Source organism: Rousettus aegyptiacus, unplaced genomic scaffold (assembly GCF_014176215.1).
Source record: "Rousettus aegyptiacus isolate mRouAeg1 unplaced genomic scaffold, mRouAeg1.p scaffold_m13_p_4, whole genome shotgun sequence".
Classification (NCBI taxonomy): domain Eukaryota; kingdom Metazoa; phylum Chordata; class Mammalia; order Chiroptera; family Pteropodidae; genus Rousettus; species Rousettus aegyptiacus.
This window is the reverse complement of record NW_023416307.1, coordinates 61,703,004-61,721,382: the sequence shown is the minus strand read 5'-3', so window position 1 is coordinate 61,721,382 and position 18,379 is coordinate 61,703,004. Positions and strand designations below refer to the sequence as shown.

Genomic DNA, 18,379 nt, shown 5'->3' with positions numbered 1-18,379 from the left:
CCTTCCATCTGAGCCTGGAGAAATTCTCCTCAACCTTCAAGCTCAAACTAAGTTGGAAATGCATGAAAATTCATGTCTTTAGGTCATTTTTCTTCTGTGTTTCCATATACTTGAATATCACTTGTCAGAGTATAACTTTTCATCTTTAATAATTAGGTGGATTCCTCAGTGTCAAAGAGGGTGTCTAATTATCTTTTGGTTTCCACACCCAGCAGAGATGTTGGCATATAATAGATATTCAATAAATGTTGGTTGAATAAATACCTCAAGATATAAGAAAATTGACATAGTTTTAATTTTGATATTTTTCTGTTTGATCTGTTCCAGTTGGCTGAGAACCATTATGATTTCATCCCAGAAACTATCTAATATTCAATAAATGTTAACTGAACATATGCATGTCTCAAATGAAAATGTCTGATTGGATAATTGCCATCAAACAAACTTCCTTGTTGAATGAAGTCACAGGCTGGGCACAATAATACTTATGTTACTTGGTCTTGACCCGACAACTGATTGTGTTACTTGAAGCAGATCTCAGAATTCTCATGGTCCTGATTTGCTGGTCTGTGAAATGGAGGGACTGTTTCTTGAATACAAGGGGATGATGGATTTTAAAAACATTTTAATGGAAAATTACCATCATGTAAATATAATTTCTTTCTTAACAAATATTTGAATAGTTTACTCTCCTCCTAAAAACAATGAGTGACAGTGACAGAGAGAAAGTAATATCGGCAAGGTACGCTTTTAATTAGTTAATATTTCATAAATGAAAAGAATATGAGACACCTAAACCAGACGTTATAGCCAGGAAATTTGAGGGGCCGGGGAAAAGAAGAAAAGGTTATACGCTACATTCTGTGGTACATAGAATACGGTGTATTTTAATCGTGGCATTAATAAGTGAAATACTAATAATGCTGGATATATATCAGAGAAGGAAAAGAGTACTTTGGAAAAAACTTGAAAGCAACCATGAGAATTGTATTACTTCTTGTCACATGAGAACGACCTAAATTTAAGGAGGGAATTATGTAAAAATAAAGAAGAAAGATTTTTTTTTTGCTACCATTATTATTTAATATTAGAAGGGGTAGTATTTCACTTTATTCAATATTAGAAGATGCAGTATCTCACTTTTAAAAAAAAATGTAATATGACTATTTGGGGGAAGACACGTGAGTGTGTGGAATGATTGAGCATCAAACTATCTCTTGCCCTGAAAGTGTTTTGGTAATGCTTGCTGCCCTGAGGAGGTTGTCTGAGCCAGGTCACTGGGTAATGGGAGCTGACCTTCTCAGGACAGAAAGCTTGGAACTCTGAGTAATTATTCATAAATGACTACTGTCCGATGTAAACTGACCAACTCAATGTGATAATTTTGAATAACAGGACATAAACAAAAGTCAACAACTCAGCAGCTATTCTATAATGATGATAGGGGGCGTAGATGTTAACATTAAAAGAGAGACCATGAAATATAGCAGTTTAGTTTCCCAGTGTAATAATTTCAGAGGGACTTTTCACATTTCTTTGGCACTTATTACTTAACTGTTATATTGAAAACATCAGACTACTTCCCCTCTTCTCTAATAATTTTGAACTTGTTATAATAATATTTCTATGGTAAACTCTTGATAGCCTAACCTTTTTTTTTTTCTTTCTATTTTTGACCCACCTTTAATAAATGATTACTCTCTAAGGGTTTTCCTATATTGGTGTGTTTCTTCCTCCATTTTCCACTCCCCACCTCTCCTTCCCCTCCAGAAGTTAGCAGTGAACATGCATCCCTCCCAATCATCGCTGTCCACACCCCGTCTCTCATATTAAATGATGTGACTGGGAGTACAGGAAATTACCTAAAAAGGGAACCACTTCAGTTATATTTACCAAGCATTAGAAGTTTAGATCTGAACACTTAAGCCCAGTGACCAGCAAAATCTTAATTTATATTTATCTGCTCACTCGGTGGCTTTTTCTTGGAATCGTTTCCAAGAGTAGAAAATGAGAATGGTTCCACTGAACATGCCACATTAAGAAAACAGCATTATTGCACAGTGATCATTCCTGGTGGGTATTTATGTGCAGCTGTGATCATTTTCCATAGTTACTTCACACATAACTGACCCAGTGGTACTAGCAATTGTGAATAATCAATCACCACAGTCAGAAATTACTAACAATATTTATTTCGTTGAGCTATCAGATTCTCTGAATGTCAAAAAGTTGAAGCCAAAGTCGAAGATGCCTGCAAAAGTTCTAGTATAAAAGGGAGAGAGACAAAAAGAGGCATTTCTCATTTGTTCTGCCATCCACCTTTAAAAAAAATTCATTCCATCCTAAGATAAGCTTGAACCTATTATTATGATGGAAAATAATATGGAAAACATCAGGAAGTGGGTAATAAGGAACTAATATTTGGAATGTATATTATGACAGCACATCCTTAATGGGAACTCGGTGAAGCTACGTAGAAAGGGAAATAATGGACTAAAATTTTCCTTTTTATGATTTAAAAAAATATATATGTGTTAAAATACCTTGAAATTATACATATTTTAAAGTGGTAATTCCATGCTAAAATTCTTGTGACATAAACTTAGTCTTGTGGTGTATTATGTCACCAAAAGCCATTTGTAGAATTATAGAATTACTCAGAGTTGTGGGTACATTTGCCCTTTACTTTCTGTTGAGATATCATTTTTGTGTCCACCAGAAAGTTGCTTGAATCAGACAATGTTTTTGCTTTTTCAGCATCAGAACATATACTGTAAACAAAGATAAAGCTAAGAAAACAAGTCTTGGGTCTTAGAAGATGGTAACTGATAGATAATTCTTCATAAAATCTCTATCCTGCTAGAATTACTGAATTGGCTTGTAGAATATAGTGTTCTGAATATCACCTACAATGACACATTATTTTTACTATTGCTATTATTAACATACTAAGTCCTGACCTTGTGCTCATATTCTGAGAAAATGTTGGGGAAGTTGATCACTTATGATAGCTTAAATAACACTGTGTGTAGAGAAGGAGAAATAAGACTGGGTATGGAGTTGAGAGCAATCCATGGCTGAATATGGTTTTGAAAGATACTTTAAGCAGAATTTCAAATGCATCTAATCCCTTCATTTTAGGCAAAACTTTATATATTCTGCTTTCTACTCTAGATTGTGTTAACCAAAGAAGAGGTTCAGGCTGTAAAAAAATGAATAAAAAGCATTTATTTGAACAAAAAGGGTTACGACCCGGGCAGCACAGATTCAGGCAGTAACCTAAATTGTGCTAAGAAGAGAACAAAGAAAGGCGGGCTTTACAAGTGTGGTTCCATTTTGGTCCTCCATGCAAAAGAAGGATTCTAGCTAGGTTAACAGGGATTGGTTAGTTCCAATATGCAAATAAGGGAGTCAAAAACTACAAGGAGGAAGTAGAGTTTATGAGTCTATATATGTTCATGCGGCAATTGTTTCAGCATGTTTATGGCTCACCTTTGAGCTGAGTTTAGCAACAGGCTAGCAACTGAATAGCAGCTTTGAGAACTGGGGCAGAAGATATGCATAGGCCCCACTTCCTCAATGACCGTCTGACTCTAAGTGACTCTCTTAGTAATGCTTATACCACTTTATTTTCTCCATTATCAATAGTCAACACCCACTGTATACATTTTATTCTAGGGAGTGCTCTCAGAAAAGATACAGAAAACCACATCATTTTAGAGGGGGCAGCCAACTGTCAAAAGGATATATGTCAGACCATGTGAAAAATGGTTGAGGAGGAAATGTTAGAGAAGAGAGGATATGTGTTTTTCTAATACTCAAGGAGCTACTAAATAAAGATTAGATGTTTTAGAAGGAATAATTATTTTCTTTAGCTGGAAAAATACTAGAGATCGATTGAAAATAAATATTCTGCAACACTTTTTATTTAGTGGCAATATTGGTGTACTGAAAGCAGTCTTGGAAAAATGATTTATGTCTTTATGCAAAATTTTCTTTTGTTCCATGTTTTGATTTTTTTCTTTTTTTTGTATGACGATTTCTTGTTTGCTTTTCTTTCTTCCTTTTACTGTTTTTGCCTTTGCCTCTAATTTGTAAAAGGCAATTCAAATTTTGCTAAAAGATAGTATTATTCAGTAATGAAAACCTCAAACCTGCTATTTAGATTCCTTTACCCTGATGTAAGTTTTGCTTTCCTTTATGAATATGGTTTTTACCAAAGTTGGTCAGATACAAAAGAAATCTTCAGTTGATAAAATTGCAGAACGTTACTAAGAAGAGAAAGTTGGCAAAACTAGCCATTTTCTTATAGCAATCACTTACGAGATCATAAATTTGTGCCTACCTTATGAAAAAAAGTACAGAATTGGAGCAATGCACGGAAATATTACTCTTCTCGTAATGTGGGTGGGCTTGAGAAAACAAAGATGCGTGTCATGTGCTACAGATAATGCATTTAAAAGCTTATCTGCAGTGACTTAAGACTCTCTTTTTGCATGGAAGGTGCTAAAATAAAAAGCATTTCATTTGTCGACATTTTCACATGCCATGGTATTGATAAGCCTAGACTTTACCCTAAATTCCTTTTTTAGTTGGATTTACTTTTGACTTCAGGTGCAATTCTGACCCCAGAAAAGTATCAAATCATGGCAACATATATCATAGAGCAGCAAAAGTTTTGCTGAATAAAAGTAGCTTAAATGTCAAAGAAATATAAAAAACCAACAATAGCAAAAGTGTGGCCATAAAGAACAAGTAAGTATTAATGGATTAAAATTAATTTCTTTTAAACAAAATAACCAAAGTAGCTTTTAGAGTATGTAAAATATATTAAATAGATGACTTTAGGTGCTTAATGCTATTAAGTCATGAAATGATAAATGTTCACATGTACTTTCCATCAAGTGTTTTTAGAAATTTCAGTTCATTTGGAGCTAAAATTAAAGCATTTATAGGAACATTGCCAAATAAATAGAGTGAGTATAATTAGCAGAAACGTCATTAGAAATATTATAAAATAAATACAAAACACCCTGAAAATTCTAAAAAATGAACAGAAATATTTAAAAATGTATAAATATTTGAAAACTTGCCCCCAAAATGTGTCCAAATTACAAATGTTTGAAAAACCATGGACTGAAAATATTTGTTTCTAACCAAGTTATTTGCAAACAATTCATCTGGATAGGAGTCATGCGGCTTCAGGGTCATACTTAGGCCAGTGAATTGAAGATGTAGGAGGATAGCTTTTGATTCAACTTTCTAAAAATGCTCTTCAGAATATGAAGGAATAGATACAGTGAGTTTCCTGTAACTAACAATGTTCAGTCACAAGCCAGATAAAAATGGGGATGTGGTAGGAAGAGCAAAGGGACAAATGCGCTTTAGACTGTTTGTGAGTGTTTGTTTTTTAAATTAGCAAGTTTTTAAGACCTGAGAGTTAGTGAAATTCAGATTATTTCCAAATTATTGAAGATATATGACATATATATGTGATGTCACAGACCAAACTATAGAATATAGACATAAGTTCGTGCTATTTTGTGGTCTGTGTGTTTGTCTTATGCTTTCTTAGCTAAGCTGATGAAATTTTCCCTTTTTCGTTCATAAAGTTGGATCTTCTAAATAAAGGGGAATGAGAATTCCTGTACAAAAATGAAAGATTTTAAAAAAAAATTTCTTGCTGACCGAGGAGAACAGAACTTACCCTCCTGTGCCTCCCACAACAGCTCATGGAAATAAGCCATGTTTTCCTCTTTCTCTGGAAAAACACCTCACTAATCATTGGCTCCACTTGAAGTACAGCCTAATAAGCTTCTAAGAATCCAGCATTCCTAAGACTACCTCACTCCTTGATAGATGCATTTTGTAATGGGGCTGGCAGTACTGATTTTTTTTATATATATACTTAAAAAGCTTTTAGGGCAGTTTTAGTTTCACAGCAAAATGAAAGGAAGGTACAGAGATTCCCACGTAGCCCCAGCTCCCACACATGCATAGCTCTCCCCCATTATCAGCATCCCCCACCAGAAGTAAATTTGTTACAATTCATGAACCTACATTGACACATCATTATCACCCAAAGTCTATAGTTTTCAAGGTTCACTGTGGATGTTGTACATTCTATGGATTTGGACAAATGTATAATAACGTGTATACATCTTTATAATATTGTGCAGTGTATTTTTCATTGCCCTAAAAATTCTCTGTGTTCCATCATTTCATTCATCCCTCCCTCCCCCAAACCCTTCAAACCACTGGCAATTACTGATCTTTTTATTATCTCCATAGTTTCATCTTTTCCAGAATGTTATAGAGTTGAAGCCATACAGTATATAGCCTTCAGGTTGGCTTATTTGACTTAGTCATATGTGCTTAAATTTCCTTCGTGTCTTTTCATGGCTTAATAGCTCATTTCTTTTTAATGCTGAATAATGTTCCACTGTCTAGAGGTAGCACAGTATATTTATTCATTGACCTACTGAAGACATCCTGGTTGCTTCTGTTTCAGCAAATATGAAAAAGTAGCTATAAACATTTGTGTGCACAGTACTAATTTTAAGATAACCCATATGAATCACGTTACTGTTACAGTTGATCTCTTCAAAAGAACTCTTAATTTATTTAAAAATGATAAAAAAAAAAGTACTCAACCTTATGTTCGAAACATCCTAGGTTCGAGTAGATCCAAAATGTAATTTTGGAATTTTATATTAATTACCTTATTCTTTTTATATGAATTTTATATGAATTCATTTTTATGTGACTAACAAACTTGAATCCCTACTATGTGCCAGACTCTATGCTATGTGGGAAAGAGATACAAAAGCCTCTCAGTCCTCAAGAGAGTCTAGAAAATCAGATACGTAAATGACTATACAAATATACATACACAAGAAACATCTTTGATTCTCCATGGCTGGAACATCAGAGTAAATAAGTTTTAACTTGAACCATGATCCCTCTTTTCCAAAATAGTCAAATAAAATGTAAGCAAGTGGAAAATGGAAAATTTTGTATAGAGTTAAACATTTCCAAATTCTTTTCTTTCTCTTTTAATTATTTTAACTGTTCTTACAGCTTTCACTTCATCTGTTTTTTTTTTCTTTACTTATTTGTGTGATGTTTTTCTCAAAATGCATTTCTTTTGAAACTCTTGAATCCCTTTATGCAGTTTCCTCATTGATATGGTTGGTGGATGGGTATTATTGATAAAACTACCACACTTCCATTGCACCTATAAGAGGAGTCATTTTTTAAATTGGCATCATCACTTAGGAAATAAAATGTCCACATATATAAAGACACAATAGAAAAGCAGCTGACACACATTCCCAAACTAAATAAAGTGACTTCAAACCTTAGGTGTCATCTACATGGAACTTTGATGATAGTCTTCTTGGTCTGGCATCTCTGAACAATTAAGCTAATGGGAAGGCCTCCTGCAGGCCATATTTCTTAGATTTCACAAGAAGTATTTTGAGAATACACTTTGTAAAATTTGGTTTTGGTTTATCTATTTATGAGTAAAGCACTTTAATTTGGCATTATTTTGCTTACCCATATTTTGTTTCAAACACTGAGATAAATCAATGTCACCTACAATTTTCAGAGTTGAATTGACTTGCCTCTTCAGACCACTGACCCTCTTAGATAATAACTTTTAAATTGTATTGGATTTTGTTCTACACCTTCATGTAACCTACGTGTGTGTGTGTGTGTGTGTGTGTGTGTGTGTGTGTTTGAAGAGACATCAATCTGAAACTATATTCTTGAAAGGCTTGTGTGTTTTATTCAGTGCCAGCACTTCAAATATTGCCAGGATAGAAGAAATGGAGAGACTTTTGAAGCAGGCTCATGCAGAGAAGACACGGCTGCTTGAATCCAGGGTAGGTTTAATATCTTTATGCCAGTGGTCAGTGGTATGGTGGTTCAAGATGCCCTGCACTTGACATCAGGAAACTGTCCTCGAACCTCACTAAACAGCATGATTATGGAGTTGCCACTCAACCTTTTTTGGCCTCATTTTTTTTAATCTGAAAGCTAAGAGTATTAGATGATTTCTAAGGCTCCTTACTGCACTGAAATTTGTTCACAATTTAAAAAATACATAGTGTTGACATAAACCAAAATGAATGTCTTGTATTATATTTTCCCTTTGATCGCTACTTTGTTTGTCTGCCAAGGAACAAGGAGGAATGTCATACCTTTATGCATTCTCTTTCTTGCCAGCTCGCATTAACTACACTATTGTAACATTAAAAATCTTACATTATTGTGACTGTATTTCAAGCCAGAGTCTGACCTTCCTTAGGAATCCCCCAAAATGCCTTTGCATCCTGCCCTAAAGGGCCCCTCCTTTCCTCTTCTAACTCCCCAATGTGCTTCCTCTGCAACCTTTGGACAGGAAGTTACAGAGAAACAACAGGAATTGGAAGGACCCATGTGTGACCTTCAGTCAGAAGGCAGCAATTGAAAGGAAGGCTAAATCTCATGATTAGCATTCACAGTTTGTGAGACTTTTTATTAAAAATGGGAAAGTTGTAGTCATCAATATGAAATGACTGAATTCAGTCTCAAGCTGGCTTTTAACTTAATAATTCAATTGTTAATTAAATTTAGAGGTTACCTTTCTATATAGGATGATTTTGAAAGCTATATGAGGTGTAATGATTTTAGGTGTTTCAAAGTCCAGATTATATATTGTTAAGGGACTGGGTTATAAACCAAAATTGTCTAGTGAGAATTTCCTTTTTGCTATTAACTGGAATCATTCAAATATAATCAGTATGTCTTAAAATTTGTTCTGCCTAACGATATTTAGGAACGGGAAATGGAAGCCAAAAAAAGAGCTCTGGAAGAAGAAAAACGACGCCGAGAACTCCTGGAAAAACGATTGCAGGAAGAAACTAGCCAGAGGCAGAAGTTAATTGAAAAGGAAGTAAAAATAAGGGAAAAACAAAGGGCACAGGTTGGTAGGTCGATCTGAATAGATAAGAGCATGTTGCCCCCTAGTGGCCGCTCTGTAGAGGATGGTGATGCTGTGTCAGGATGCCTTCCGCTGCCCTTGCGCATTTGCTCTGGACATGTAATGATGCGCATTATTAGTGAGGAGAAAAAGCTTATTGGAGACCTACTAACCAAATGACACTTTTCTCTCTCACGCATGGAAAATTTTGACGGAAAAGGCACTTTTTCTTCTATCCGTTGTTTAGAGTATATTTAAAAGAATGGTTTTGTTTGTTTGAGCGGCTTTGAAAAACGCAGCTGGATTTGCTACTGAAAACTACAACACCCAAACTAAAATCCTTGGTTGAGGACTAGAAGAGGTCCTATTAAACCATCTTTTATAAGCAAACACTTCGAATAGAATAATTTTACCTGCCTTTTCTTGGTGGTGGTGTTAGTGTTTGGGTGTTTTGTTTTTTGTTTTTTGTTTTTTTCCTAACTACTGTATTGTCACATGTGTTCCCTTTGCTGCACCAGTCCATGCATATGTGCACAAGGTTACTGAAGTCAAGCAAAATTTAGGAACACCACTCATTTTGTTTTAATTTCATCTTGGTTATTATAAAGTTTGAATCTATTCTTATTGCTAAAGCTAAAGCATAATGTATGTTTTCTGAGAAACTAAAATAAAGCTTCGTTAAGTACCATGTAATTTAAATTTCAAATCAATTTTACCAAGGTTTACTAGACTTAAAGGTGAAAGGTACTATTTCTCTTGTTCTTTGTAGTTGCTGGCAGTTTGATAGCACAGCAGTGAGAAACTGTCTCTAAGGCTTTGAGGTATCACTAAGTCTGTGACATCTGTCCACAGTCAAAGTATCACAAATTCAAAGGCAAAATACTGAAGATAAACTACAAAGGAAAACTTGTTTATTTTGTTTCATTATGCCAAATCTCTGCCAAATTTTGATTCACAGTGAAGGTCATTCATGCTTGTTTAGTGTCTGAAACCAAACCAAAAAGAGCAATTCTTTTTTAATTCTAATTATAAGTTTTGCCTCCAAGTATATGGTTAGGTCATTTCCTGCAGTGCAAAGGGGTGGGATAATTTAACAGTGTAAAATAAAACATCATTTTAGAAATATTACCCATAGTGATCTGTGTTTCCTAGATTAAACTTCTACTTCAGCAATAGTAAAATAAAAGACATCTATGTCCATCTCTTTGGTTCTGGCAAGCTCATTGGGTACAGCTTTGATTCCGTTTCTTACCGTATGTTAGCTTCACCGTGCAAAACATAAATCTCTGCCTTCCATTTCTATTAGAAAGTATATGGAAGCCTATGTGTGTAGCTTTGGGGGATCTTGTTGGGATTGTACTTAGTAAAAAAATTGTCCATCAATTATGCCATATCTGAGGTTATTTAAAAAGAACTGTTGTGAAGTTGTGGCCAGGAGAACTCCTAGAACCTTTATGGCGGAGGAGGCTTCCTCTGTAGGAAGCAGTCCAAATAACTTCATACCCAATTTTGTTGTGTTTTTAAGTGTCAAGGACTTTTTTTTTAAGCTAAGATTAATGACATTTTTCCACTTTCTCATCTGCCCATTTCAGGGAATAAAATTTACTGGCTTGAGTTTACCCACTCCCCCCTCCTACCCCCCATATTGCAGCATCCTTCTTAAAATACTACCAACTTTTTAGATTCAGAATGATGATGTTTATCTTAAGTTCTCATAGTCACGCAGGCATTTTAACACTTAGGCTTTTCAATTTATTTCCACATCTTAACATCTGTGACCTAAAATGAAACAAGTAATTCACTAGAGATGTAATGTGTTTGCTTCTCCCAGGCTCGACCTTTGACACGCTATCTGCCTGTTCGGAAGGAAGACTTTGATTTGCGGAGCCACGTGGAGACTGCTGGCCACAATATTGATACCTGTTATCACGTATCAATCACAGAGAAGACCTGCCGAGGATACCTCATCAAAATGGGTGGAAAAATTAAAACTTGGAAAAAACGTTGGTTTGTTTTTGATCGGAACAAGCGCACATTCTCTTATTATGCAGGTGGGTGATAAAAAAAAATCTAAGTGATATAGTCAAATCAGGAATATAACCTCTGTTAAAGGGCAAAGACAGTAAAATTCAGTATAAATAGGTAGATTGGTAAGCAATAGAATTAATAACAATATTAACTTTGTAAATATGTATTATTTTATAATCAGATTATATGGTCCACATGATATGAATTTCCTCTTAGAAATAAAGAAATTATCTTATTTAAAAAGTGTGAATTAGTCTGTTTTAGTTCCAAAATAAGCTCAAGTCCAAATAAATATTAAATGGAATTTATTTTTTTGACCAAAATATTGTCTTTAAAACCATGAAGCCAGGGGGGAAAAAAAGGTTTCTGTTTATTCGCGGTCACATGCCCTATTTAAATCACACACAGTTAGGCAGCTTTAGCTGACAGTCATTTGTAGTTAGTTTATAAACTGTAGTTAGTTTATAAATTGTAATGGTCTTTTAAACACAGAGAATAAAACTTATCAGTGAACTAGTGAATAAGTAAGTATTTATTAAGTGAAATATTTTTGGATGCCTACGTGATGGATTATGAGAAACATACCCTACTCAACCTTCTGTAGATACAGGGAATATTGGCATACTTATCAAGAAGCCTATTTACTCTTGCCACACGTCCATTTTCACCACAAGTATACCACTACCCTCTTTTCAGCTGCTAAAAAATAATTGTTTTATACCAGAGGGTATGTTAAAGACCCTGTTTTGGGGTGACTGCATCAGCATTTATGAGCATTGTCAGGAATTGTTAAAAAGTGTATCGATGTGATAAATAAGAAATAACAGTCCAGTCATTTAATCTATAGCGTGAGGTCATGACATATTTATGAAGGGAGATGTAAGAAACCAAGAAGCACATGGAAGAAAGAAATCACTGGCTATGGAGCCCCAGACTTGGAGTGAGGAAAGAGTAGGGATACATGTCTTCCAGTTACAAGCTTTTGGGGCGGGTTCCAGTTACTGTGGTGGCTAGTGGTCCGAAGTAAGTGACTTAACGCTCACAGTCCCCTGCTTTGACTCTCTAGGGTTTTCTGACCTTGGGTTTTATAAGAATCCAGAAATGATCTCTTCAGTTAATACTGAAGATGTTTATTTTATAAGAAATGCCAATTTAGTGTCTGCAAAATACATGAACAAAACTTTGCCTCACTCCGAGTTTTCCAAAAATAAAATCTTAAATAACTTCAGATAAAAACAGCTTCCCTCTTCTCTGCTCCTCTTCTCTTGAAGCCTTATTTCTACCACCTGTCAGCCAGGTGGGTTGGTCAGTGCCCCTTCCTTCTACCTCATATAAATGAATTTTTCCAAGTTTAAACTTATTAGTGACTGGTTTTCAATATTTTTATAAATACCAAAACTTTTTTGGTATGTGAAAGATTACTCAGAATCCTGATACATAAAGCAGACAAAATTTATATTTAACTCAGCTCTTTAATATTTATATGTTATAGAAATATATAATCTATGTATTTATATATGACTGGTGAGGCCGAGTTTGACAAACTCTGCCCATTTGGCTCTGTTTACACCCATCATCAACTTTGTCTGCTCCCCCCACCACAACACCCAATCTTTCCCAAAACACCTCCAAGTACAGGAATAGATCAGTCCACAGGAAGTCGTGCAGAATGCAGTTCAGGTTGAACTTGATCCCATAGGCACCGTGCCCCTTCAGTTTGTCAGTGAGGTACATGACCATGGTATGTGTGAAGGAACTGTAAATGGGAGCACGTCTTAGGTCTCTACATTGACCGTGCCCCTGGCCTCTGTACTTGGCCTCCAATGTATTAACTGAGTAACTCAGAGAGTCTCTAAAGAAAACTGAGGCACAGAAAATATGTCTGTAAATGTGTAGGATAATGCTACTGAAACAGAATGAATAGCACTGTCTCATCAACTTACAATAGTATTATTGGTTCTCTTAGTTCACAATGTCTTTGTAAGTCCTATGTTTTTCAGAGTCCTATACAGGAAGTGCCCTATAAACAAGTTTCATTCCCCAGTTTTCTGCCTGCTTGAAACACTGACAAAATTTATTTTTATCTCCAGATTTTATTTTTTATCTTTTTTCACAAAACAAAGTATTTATTGTTGTATTCCCATGAATGCTGCAGAATCAGTTCCAGCAAATGTTTGAGAGATACACTGGTTTGAATGCAATTAAAACAGCTTTATTTTCTACTGAACTTGTCAGGGCTGTTGTTTTTCAGACTAGCTTTTTATTGTTGTTGGAAAAAAGGGACATTCATTAGTAAAAATAAAAATACAACAAAAGTCTATGTAATAAAATCGCCTCTTTCTCATGTCAAAAGTTCTGACCTTTCCCACTATTAAACCTGGAATATCCTTTTTGATTTTCTGTATTCATTTTTATATGTTTCAGAATGTATATTTGTCCTTTCTTTTTTCACAGAATTGGGACCAAATTATCCAGTCTGTTCATAACTTTTTTCACATAACAATATCTCAAGATTTTTCTCCAATGAGCACATACAGGCCCACCTCCATCTTTTCAGTGGCTGTGTAGATTCCATTGTATGGCTGGTCTATAATTGAATCAGTTCCCTGTTAAAGTTCAAGCAGACCTTTTGCAGCCTTCTGCTATAACGAACACAAATCTATGTGCATGTGAATGAGGGGTTCTTATACAATATAGTGTTAGAAGTGGAATTTCTGAATAAGGGATTTTTTTACATTTTTTAATGGTGCTTGTTTTACTAAGTTGCCTTCCAAAAGAGGCTTTTTCTTATTTGCACTTCCACTAACTGTGTATGATAATCTCTCTCTCTCTCTCTGTATCCCATTCCATGCTTTTGAAATTCTTTAATATGCTCAAATGCATATAATCTTTGTTGAGTTTAAATTATAAAATATTTCGTGAACTTATTAGATCACAGAATGATGCTGTTGGTTGGCAGTTTGGGTGGTTGGTTTTGATGGCAAATTGGATGAAATCTTAGAAATCTTAGAAACAGTTTAGAAAATGCTGCACTGCAAGGACATTAAATTATTGACATGATGCTTTATTGGGAACAGGAAAAAAAAAAAATCACACATGCCAGACCAAAAAAATGATACAAAACAATCATAGGTAAAATATTATTTTAAATTACAAGTCAAAAACACAGTTTTTACAAATTTTATTACATCTCTGCATATTAATGTTTCCATTCCGACAAATGTCTTGGAGAATGGGGAGAAATAATTTGTATCAGTGTCACTGCGTTTCTACTATGTGTATTAACCCAACAGTCAGTAGTGTTTTTTGACTGCTAATTTGCTAGAAAGCCTTAGGCAAAGTCATTTAGTTCCTTAGGTTTGGGCTGATAATTTCATCTTTTTTAATTCTTTTTTTAAATATAGAACCAGGCTAATACACTAACCTAGATTATCTCAATTAACCTTAGATAATTTTAATACTAGATAAATATTTTAATGATGACAATTACAATAATTATACTTTTTACTATTCATTAGTGGTGATAAAGTATATCTTTTAACACTCATCTATCATTGCAGACAAGCATGAAACTAAATTAAAAGGAGTAATATACTTTCAAGCCATTGAAGAAGTATATTATGATCACCTCAAAAATGCTAATAAGGTAAACATCAATTTTAGATTACTTCAATTCGAATGCATAATTAAGTGGGAAAAGTCTTGTGTTTCTATTTTGAAGATATTTAGATTTGTTATTCTGACATAATGGATAGATACTATCAGAATGGTGCTGGAAAAGTAAACATGGATTTGATTCATGTATGTGTATCTGATCTTTTTGTGCAAAAGAAGTCATGGTGAAGTGAGGAAGTATTCTGGACATATTCACTTGGGAATCTCTGCCAAGTGACTCTTTGCTAAGGTTCTAGCAAGGAGCTACTACCTACTTATGAGAAAGTCTCTTAGTAGGGCTAAGAATAACAGTTATTATTCATTGAGCACCCGCAACCAGTTAAGTAGCTGCTAAGAGGATTTGACAACTTTCTCTGTGAGAATTCTTATGCAGAAAGACCACAAAGATAGTTAATCTTGAGAAAAGTGTTGGGATGGGGGCATAGGTTATACTAGAGCAAAAGTAATGCCTATATAGATTTCTATAAATGGAAACTTTTAAAGAGGAAGAAGCCCTCACATATGTCTGAGTTATTTAATGTTAAAATGTCAAGATATTTGTTTCACATTTTTTTCCTGTTTTGATTTTTAGAGTCCTAATCCTTTACTCACGTTTAGTGTCAAGACACATGACAGAATCTACTATATGGTAGCCCCATCGCCAGAAGCCATGCGGATCTGGATGGATGTTATTGTTACTGGGGCAGAAGGTTACACTCACTTCTTGTTATAGTGAACTGGAGCAATAGTCCACTTTAGGGCAGACTGCAATAATCTCTTAAAAGAATAAAGCCATATTCAATCCTACATGGAAAGACCCAACAGACCCATCCCTTCAACTGTGTGTGTACTCAGAACTCCTTTCATATTAACAGGAAGTCACTTGTAAAAGAAAAAGAACCATTTTTAATTCAAAGCTTGATCATAAATAGCAAAATATTTAAAGTGCCTATGAGAGAGTAAACACTATTTTGGTAAATAGCATCACTTATAGGAACATTTCTTATGAACTATTTTTATCAATTGTTGATTTTGGTGACAAAATAAACAGTTTACAAAATGTACATACTTGGAAATTATTTTAGCATCCAAATCACTAACATTATTGGTAACCAACTGGCTTTATTTTTTAATAAGGAGTATTTTGCTAAAGGTGATTTTAAAAACATAAGCAAATAAGGGCTTGCAGGGAAATATCTTTTAGGAGTTTTGCCCTAATTTTTAAGTACTGCACCCAAACCAAAGACTTGACATGATTTCTGTTTAATAGTAGTAGTTTCGAGTGATGAACTGCATTTAGTGTTATTCCACATTTTAAAATGCTACTTTGATGTCATCAAGTGCCCAGGAAGTTGACTTTGTAGAGTCATCACCAGCATAAGCTACTGTGCACAGAGAGCAAACCACTTTTTGTTAAAAAAGGGGAAAGAAAAGAAAAAGAAAGAAGAAAGAAAGGAAGAAAGAAAAGAAAGAAAGAAAGAAAGAAAGAAAGAAAGAAAGAAAGAAAGAAAGAAAGAAAGAAAGAAAGAACAAACAAAAAGCTGTGTGTTTTAGAAAGAAGCAATCTTAGATATTCTCTCTCATTGGGCAATTAAAATAAAGAGAATATTTAGTGTTAGGAGCTTCTTTTGTTAAAAATTTCTCCCTTCCCAGTGCTGAGAATAAAAGTAACCAGTAGCTGATTTGCTTTATGTTGTCTGATTTTTATTTGTTATGGAACACACTTGCTAATTGCAGCCTCACATGACATGGCTATGAAATCAGAGCAGTTTTCACCAAGGAATAGACTAAGTAAAATACTTATTTACAGAAGTGGTGTAGTTTTATAAAAAGACAAATGAAGTTCAACAATGTTCTTTTTAATGTACTATTTTATTATGTATTTCTTTACAATTAACCTTTGTTTTTTAGAGTTAAATTAATTTTTGTGGAATGCAATGACTTCAGGCAAGTTTCTTTCATAACAATGCCATTTTCAAATGCCATTTATCCTGGTTTGTCATGTTGTGTGTGTTTGTAAGTATGAATGTACTCTTTCCTAAAACTTGGCAAATGAATAGAAGTAGAAAATAATGACTAGTGCAAGGTGAAATAATTAGATTAGAATTGTCTATAAAATGTTTATCAGGCCTGACTGGGTACAATTTTTTTTTTTATATTTGCAGTGTGCTTTGTGTACATGTATACATGTTTCCAATAATAAGATTTTGCAACTGGATGTCACATGATTTTACTTGAACAGTGAAGGACAAAATCAGGCTTGCAGAAGACATTTTTACAATCTGTTTTTTCAGAGATTGTCCCTAAACTCTGTAATGATCTAAAAGAGTGAAATGCAATTGCTAAAATTTTCTTGGTTAATGTAAAGATATAACTTTCCTGTACTGTACTTTACTTTCTTCATAGGATTGTAAAGATATTCTAATCAACTTTGTATCTTGCATGATGTAGTTAACCTTTTTAACATGTGTGTTAAAATATATTGAGTTTGGATTAAAATGTTGACCAGATTTCACATCTGAAAATAAACTCATCTTTCATTAGGAAGTTACCTATTTGGTAACATGATGGGAGTGGGTGGGGTAGATGAATCAGCCAAAATCAATTGTAGAATTTACATAAAGGATGTTGTATGCCAAGATTTGATTGGTAGTTTATAAAGTAAAGTAATTAGAAATCTCTGGTCATGTTCCTGTTCCGAACAAAATGAGATGACTTATGAAAATTCTTACACTTTATTGTCTTTTTGCACAAATGTAATTAGTATTGAAGATTGCAAGGACTGTGTTTACTTATCCTTCTATATAACAAGGAACAAATTATGCAGTTATGAAGTGAAGCTCTAGGGTTTTACTTGGTGAGGACTTCATTTAATTCTCTGAACTAAGGCAGCAGATTTCAGAGAGAAACTGCCCTCCACAATATGTCCTTTCATCCCTGTTAATGAAGGCAACATTTAGGTCAAGAGAAATAAATTTATCTACTTCAAGCTCATCACTGTCAGAAGTATCTTCACTTGACATTAGCCACAATTTTTCCTGACTTGTTAAATTGATAAGAGTGCAGAGAGGAAATGATCAATGGGTTGCCCTGCTTTCTTCGTGCAGTGTTTTTCTCACTATGATGACAATTCATATTTCTTCATTTTGCTGCACATAAAATAGAAGGAGACCCACAAAAATAAAATAAGAGACTAGGGACAGGAATGATTATTTGCAATTATCCGAAATCCATGGAGAGAAGTGTTTATTGTTAAGCTTTAAGGCATAGTGAAGTGATGCACACTGGACATCACCATATCAACTTAGTTCCTTTGGAATCTACAACAAAGCTAGTGGAGAACTGGCAAAACAGCTCAGCAAACTTTGGAGAGTGTCCTGAAATCAGGCAGCTGTCCTTGCTCTCTGTTTCTGGCCTTACACCTCTCAAGAAAGAAACCTATTCAGTTTTTATTTATCCAATTTTCCAGTGTGTTCCAATAGGACAGATTCTCAAGACTCCAAATATAGGCTGGGTTCACTGTATCTTTAACTTTAGCCTTTAACTCTAGCACCAATCATTGCTCCAATATTTATGACCAAGATAGTAAAGTGGCTTTACTCAAAGTATTATACCAACCACAGTAACTTTAAGTAGAAAAAAAGCAAGATAAGGTCTAATTTGTTGATACTTGAGACCCTCAGGAATTACTCTGAAGGGTATCAGAACTGGAATCCAGAATGCCTTGTA

At 34.5% G+C, this 18,379-nt stretch overlaps 1 protein-coding gene across 15 annotated transcripts in view; it reads left to right on the top strand.

Annotated features, from left to right (window-relative positions):
- The window catches only part of PHLDB2 (pleckstrin homology like domain family B member 2), a 196,869-nt gene extending 179,668 nt beyond the window's left edge, over positions 1–17,201 (top strand). For 13 of the 15 annotated variants that reach the window (XM_016150725.2, XM_016150728.2, XM_016150723.2 and 10 more), the window contains 5 exons: positions 7,799–7,889; positions 8,825–8,971; positions 10,800–11,019; positions 14,557–14,642; positions 15,243–17,201. In XM_016150725.2, coding sequence (XP_016006211.2) covers positions 7,799–7,889; positions 8,825–8,971; positions 10,800–11,019; positions 14,557–14,642; positions 15,243–15,383 — 685 coding nt within the window. In that variant the 3' untranslated portion in view covers positions 15,384–17,201. The remainder of the gene's footprint in view (positions 1–7,798; positions 7,890–8,824; positions 8,972–10,799; positions 11,020–14,556; positions 14,643–15,242) is intronic. The other 2 variants (XM_016150727.2, XM_016150726.2) reach the window with 1 other exon arrangement.
- Positions 17,202–18,379: the final 1,178 nt, after the last annotated feature.